The 6,648-nt window shown below is 34.2% G+C and overlaps 1 protein-coding gene across 1 annotated transcript in view; it reads right to left on the bottom strand.

Moving 5' to 3' along the window:
* Positions 1-6,648, bottom strand: part of LOC100639167 (xanthine dehydrogenase/oxidase-like) — a 10,641-nt gene that overhangs the window by 1,119 nt on the left and 2,874 nt on the right. The window contains exons 3-20 of the mRNA XM_020003174.1: positions 5,712-5,873; positions 5,369-5,449; positions 5,273-5,314; positions 5,128-5,223; positions 4,715-4,919; positions 4,366-4,445; positions 4,149-4,258; positions 3,966-4,070; positions 2,534-2,612; positions 2,347-2,461; positions 1,998-2,078; positions 1,551-1,672; positions 1,410-1,467; positions 1,063-1,121; positions 849-1,010; positions 421-549; positions 73-218; positions 6-23 (exon numbers count right to left, since the gene is read on the bottom strand). Of these exons, the coding sequence (XP_019858733.1) occupies positions 6-23; positions 73-218; positions 421-549; positions 849-1,010; positions 1,063-1,121; positions 1,410-1,467; positions 1,551-1,672; positions 1,998-2,078; positions 2,347-2,461; positions 2,534-2,612; positions 3,966-4,070; positions 4,149-4,258; positions 4,366-4,445; positions 4,715-4,919; positions 5,128-5,223; positions 5,273-5,314; positions 5,369-5,449; positions 5,712-5,873 (1,850 nt within the window). The remainder of the gene's footprint in view (positions 1-5; positions 24-72; positions 219-420; positions 550-848; positions 1,011-1,062; positions 1,122-1,409; positions 1,468-1,550; positions 1,673-1,997; positions 2,079-2,346; positions 2,462-2,533; positions 2,613-3,965; positions 4,071-4,148; positions 4,259-4,365; positions 4,446-4,714; positions 4,920-5,127; positions 5,224-5,272; positions 5,315-5,368; positions 5,450-5,711; positions 5,874-6,648) is intronic.

Raw genomic sequence — 6,648 nt, 5'->3', positions numbered from 1 at the left:
ATAACTCATTAGTAGCAAACTCACTGAGTTATATCAGACTAAAATCAGGTAGGGACACAATGCAGTGCTTACTAGCGTTTCTCTGAGAGGTCTATTCCACTGGAGAAAGCTTTTTGTACTATTTGTAGCCAGGTGGGATCAGACACACCATCTGATATCAATCCTTCCTTCACTTTATCAAGTCTTTGCTTTAATGACTGGCAGGCTAACAGTGCACCCTGTAGAAATTAATAGAAATACAGTAAAATTTCTATTATTATGGTCAAGAGTACATGTAGATCTACTCTTGTTATGGTACAATTAAGGTAATATCTTTATAATAGAAATGCAGCGGTAAAATTTTGCCTGACTAAAAGTACTGCGTAATGGTAAAATTATTATAATTTTTTACATTATTAATGTACATTGTGAATGACATACTTTACAGTTGATCTCACTGGTAACACTACCACCAGTTGTAGTGTTGTTGGGGCTTGTGAATGTATTAGTAGGTACAACAGTAACTGAGCTCAATGGAATACCAAGAGTACTGGCAGTGACCTGTGCAACCTTCACAAAAAGAACATTGTAAGTTAATTTTTAATATATTCATTCTATATTCTTGGTTTTATAACATTATTACCATATAGAGGAAATCTAATTTTCATGGATTTCCCATTTTTCAAAATTTACAAATTATGACACAAAAATAAAATGTGCAAAGATAAACTTAATACCCCAAAAAATAGGAAATCACAAAAATTAAAGCCATGAAATAGATTTTGAATGAATCAGCAAATTTTTGGGTCATAAAAATATTCCACTATACGGTATTATAGTATTTATTGTACTTTATTTTTAAAACTTACTTTAGTGTTAATTCCTTGTCCTATCTCAACTCCTCCATGTACAACAGAGACTGATCCATCCCCAGAATACACACTAACCAATACAGTGCTATTAGTCCCATTCCATTCTAGACCATATCTCAATGGGACCACAGACAACCCTCTCTTCCTCCACCTGTTAGCCTACAGGGAATGTGTTATTAAATCATATACTGAATGTTATATTCAGTGTCACTTTGTTAAAGTCTGAGATTTTGCCTTTTCCAGCCTGGACATCAGCAGTCTTCATCATTTCTGTGAGAGTTAAGAATTTTGTAAGTTGCAGCATAAGAGAAATAAGGGCTGTAAATTTCGCGAATTTTGTAATTGTTTGAAGATTCATACAAATCAAATTATTTTGGTACAAGGTGACAGACGGCATAAATTCGCAAAAATTAAATCCACAAAATACATGAAGAATTTTAAAAAATTTGAGAAATCTAAAGCCTTTAAAAAATTTTTCGCTACATGGTAGGTCTTGATTGTACATGCAATATCCAGTGATACTAATACATGTAGATACATGTACATGTGTGAACTTACGTTGCCAGAGGTCATCAATATTACAGTATGTCAAAGCCTGTCCCTTTGGTGGGAATGACTGCAAGAAAAGAAAGAGAGAAAGGATTTATTAAAGACAGAGGAAAAGGCAAAAATAAAAAGACAAAATTGATAATAACTTACCAGAAGAGAAATGTCTCCTTTCTTATAAAAGTTGGCATGCTTGAATTCCTCGACATCCATGCCTATCTTGGTAGCTACATCATCCATTAGTGACTCAATAATGAACACACCAGGCAGATACCCTAACAATACAGTTACCAATGAATGCTATTAGTTACAGTGAGTGGATTTCGAAGCTGAAAATACTGTATATGCCATATATTTTGTGAGTGTAAAATTTTGTTTTTGCAAATAAAAATTTTGTGATTTTAATGTAATTACCACATCTACTATAATCAGCACGCTATTTTGCAGAGTTTAATTTTGTGAAATTTAATCCCTACAAAAATACATGTATGTATATGGCGTATAGAGTACAAAAAATGATATTTCCAGCAAAATTCCTTACAAAATTAGTACATAATATTAGTATGCTTTGTATGCATTTTGATGCCTACAAATTCTTACCAGGTGCCCTAGTATAAGTATTACTGGGAGTGTGTGTTCTGCAGGTAGTCTGTGTTATTGACCAATTAGAGCAGTTGTAAGCTATAATAAGAAATATGACATAATTATGCTACCATATAGCGCAAAATTTTCAAGGGTGGTAAATTTCATAGATTTAACTAAAAAACTTTTTTGAGGATTTAATTTTTGTGAATTTATGCTGCCTGCCATCTTGTACCGTAATAATTTGACATCCACAAAAGTAATTTTAGCAAATCTTTAAAAATCGTGAAATCCATGAAATTTACAGCACTTGAAAATTTTACACTATACGGTATGGCATATACATGTACATGTAAGCTAAACATACTGTTATCAAGGTTTCTTAGTGCATAAGGTAAGTAGGAGTCATTGCTACTGCAGCCAGCATCAGTGTACACATCAATTTTAATCCCATTTAGAACCCCAGCCTTAGTACAACCAACCTGTGGGAGAAAACAAGGGAAGAGATGATTATGATGTACGTGTATCTACATGCAGTAGGGGAGAGGTCTTACAGTGTATTTGGCATAGTAAGGGTATCTCTTCCCAACCATTTTCATGTTAGACTCAAGATCCATGTGTAGCCTCACTGGCCTGTAAATTACATGCATGTAGTCATTAAGTATAATTATTATCAAACTAATAGAGGTGGGCGATATGATACCAAAGTACTCATATATCTGATACCAGGCCTCCAATACCAAGTACTCGATACCAAATCCTGGTATCGAGTAGTAAGTAACCACACCCCACCACAACTATTTTTGACGTCATACTTATGGCCACACCCTTTAATAATTACAAAATGGCGACTTATTTATCTTCATTTTTATTAATAACTAATTATAACTTAATTGTTCATGCACAGTAGCTGACTACTCATTCACTACTCGATACCATCAATACTGAGACTCAGACTACTTGGTATCGGTATCGATTCAAAATTTCTGGTATCGCTCACCTCTACAAACTAACCATAAAGCCATTTTATTAATAATTTATGAAAAGTGGTAAGAGCATCTACATGTATCAGTTGTGGGTCAATAATTTTTACCAGATACATGCATGTGGTGAACCTGTTTTTCTTATAATGTGTAGGCTGGCAAGCACATTGAGTCATGTTTACTCTACATTGCTTGCTTCATGCAAACACTATATGGTACATGGTTAGCATAAAACAATTTTGTGAAAATCAAAGAAAAATTAATTTACATTGCAGGGTCTCTAAAGACCCTTACAAAAATTGTATTGCCCGATAGTTCAGCCACTCTTCAGACTAGACTAAATGACTTAATGACTTGACATACCACCAAGTGGTTTTATACTCAGGTATTTGTAAAAGCTATCATGGGTTGCATGAAAATGTGGTTAACATTTCTGTACTTGTGTAAACTACATGTACATGTGATTACAGCAATGGGCTGGCTTTTCGATCAACTTTAAAGGGACATGTTCACGAAAGCACGTCATCTTAAAAAAATGGCCCGTTTCTTGGCATAATACATGTATTCATATTGTGTAGCATAGATAACTATTCATAACGTGTGGTCATACCAATAAATATTAAGGCCAAATGGCTACTCGAGTGGCTACTTGTACATGTAAATGTTCCTGGTGTTTCTTCACTAAAAGAGTGTCTGGGGGTAGTAAAAGAGCTAATACTGGTAGAAAGAAGTGTTCTACAGATGCCTACTCCTGGTTCTTGGCCTGATTGCTGTATCTCTACACTCTACGTGTGTCTAAAGACGTGTTATAACTATTAATTAATAATCTGTTGCACACCCAATTTAATGTTTACTTCCTCTACAGTGACGTGTGCATCTATTTCCATGAACATGTCCCTTTAAAATTATGTCATTCATAGTACATGTACATGTATTTCATCACATGCAAACACATACACATTTTTTCTAAACATTCAACTCTCTCTCTCTCTCTCCTTCTAACCTTTGAGTGACGTATGATCCTAAAGCACAGGCAGCTGCTACCTGAGAGGCACGACTGATTTTAGACCCGTAAGCACCGCCCACTCTTTTAATGACTACTGTAACCCTAAATAAAATATATATCATTTATTAATATAGATCAACCATACTAAAATTCGATCTATTATTGATCTAAAATGAATACTTGTTTTCTGGTATTCCAAGTATGCCAGCAACAGCAAATTGTCCCAACTGAGCCCACTGGTTTGAGCTGTAGACTGTATAACCATCATCCTCAGGTATTACAAATGCAGTCTTAACATTAAAACAAGAAGGGAGAGAGAGAGGGAGACAGAAAAAGAGAGAGAGAAAAGAGAAAGGAAGGATAGGAAAAGTAAGATAGAGATAAATATATCTATTACTTGAGTCTCCATAGTGAAATGATACTGTGTATCACAATAAATGTCACCAGTAACAACATGATCTGATCCTTTAATAGAACCTGTAAAAAGTACTTGATTACACATTGCATAGCGGGAAATTATGGAGGGAATTAAATTTGGCAAATTTTGCGTTTCAATAGCCATTTGCCAAAATGAAATCCATCATTTTGAGCCATTATACGCAATTACGCATGCTCAACAGCATGTGGCCACTAATTCGCCAATCACCAAATTTTAGCAATTTGCCAAATTTACATCTAACTCCCTCCAAAATTTCCCGCTATACAGTATGCAGTATACATGTACATGTATTTAGGCTTTTACATACCATCAGCATCTCCAACAACAATATCTGGCTCTTTATCATAAAAGGATTTAGCATCAATAGCATCTTGTATGGTGAGTATCTGCTTCCCTTGAGTCTGGTAGGTAAGAGTTACAGCTTTGGCCATTTGAAGAGCATGCTCTTGAGTATCAGCCAGTGCTAGTCCAACTGCTTGACCAGCATACTCTGATACATCAGTAGCAAATACCTACAGTACATTGTACATAAAATGTTTGTTGGAATTTTTGTGATTTAAAAATTTTTTCATAATATTTATCTCATGTTAATAAAATTTATTAAAATTAATTTTATTGGATTTGAGCCTGCTTGAAAATTAATTCAACGTGAAATAAACCAACTATTACATGTATATATGGTACATTGGGATTGTAAATGTACAATGTATGTGTACTTACAATCTCAGGGTCACCACCTAATCCAAGCATAAAATCATTCTTTCCATTTTGAGGAATGTCTTTAGCAGACACTATTGCTACTGCACCTTCGACTGCCTTTAAAATAATAAAAATAAAAAATGTTAAATATTTCATGATTTTGTACCATTGCTTCAGATGTTTCCATTGATAATATCTTTGCATTACCCTGTTCATAAATACATGCATATTATTATAATAATAGTGTTGACTAGTATCTAACTTGAGTAGTGAGTACAAATGCTGCAGCCAGCTCTCCAGGACGACGTGGAATATCAGTAGTATACTCTGCCTCACCTGAAGCCTAAAAGGACAGTAAAAGAAAGAAATGAGAAATCCACACGCACACTATAACTCAATGCATAACTTGGTAAACAGTACAAACACTTGTATTTCAAAATTATAACTACATGCATGTACATGTGTACATGTACATGGATGAAGTTATAGGCTATGGTTATGATCAATAGTTTATGGTTATCTATAAACTAATAATTCTATGTACATGTAGTACATGTACGTGTACAAGCTCAATTTCATTGTGCTACATGTACATGTACATGTACCTGTAGAGTAGCAGTCAGTTTGGGTAGTGGTTGATTCACAGGATACTTGCTGGAGTCAGTGCTGTATGACTGGGACCCTTGGGACACTGGACGAACATAAGGTACAGCTCCTGACTGGTAGAGGGGATTAATGTTAGCACTACCAAGAGCCTCAAGATAAAACTAAAATAAAAAAAGAGTCAAGAAAGATAATAAGTAACAGGCAAAACTATTTTTAAAGAAATACCCAGTACTATATACATGTACATGTAGTTCAGGGTCTTTGGCCCAATTTTTGGGCAATTTTAAAAATTCGTAAAAAATTCAATTTTGATCAGAATCAGGTCAAACTTTCTACGCAACATAAGTACATGTATATGCATCAGAAAAAAGTATTAAAATGGAGAATTCTCTCTTTTTTATTTTTGACAAATTTGACCCGTGACACTGTACTATAGTACAGGGATTTTGACCCAATTTTCGAGCAACTTCAAAAATTTGTTAAAAAATCCAATTTTGATTGGAAATAGCTTAAAACTTCTGAACAACATTAAAACATGTATATGCATTAGAAAAAATTATTAAAATGGAGAATTCTCTCTTTTTTATTTTTGACAAATTTGACCCGTGACACTGTACTATAGTACAGGGATTTTGACCCAATTTTCGAGCAACTTCAAAAATTTGTTAAAAAATCCAATTTTGATTGGAAATAGCTTAAAACTTCTGAACAACATTAAAACATGTAAAATAAAATGAAAATTGACAAACACCCTGTAGTATCAAGCAATGTACATGTACATTGTATTACATATTACTGTAAGATAAAGAAGTTACTGTACATGTACATGTACATACACATGTCCAATTGTCCATACCTTATAAAACAGGCTTAGAGTGAGGCTCTTCCTATACCCAGGACTAGCTGATACAGGAGGGGCATTAGGTCTGATCTCAT

The sequence above is a fragment of the Amphimedon queenslandica genome, unplaced genomic scaffold (genome assembly GCF_000090795.2).
Source record: "Amphimedon queenslandica unplaced genomic scaffold, v1.1 AMPQUscaffold_12727, whole genome shotgun sequence".
Taxonomy (NCBI): domain Eukaryota; kingdom Metazoa; phylum Porifera; class Demospongiae; order Haplosclerida; family Niphatidae; genus Amphimedon; species Amphimedon queenslandica.
Note: the sequence above shows the minus strand (reverse complement) of the source record. Positions and strands in the feature narration are given on the sequence as shown.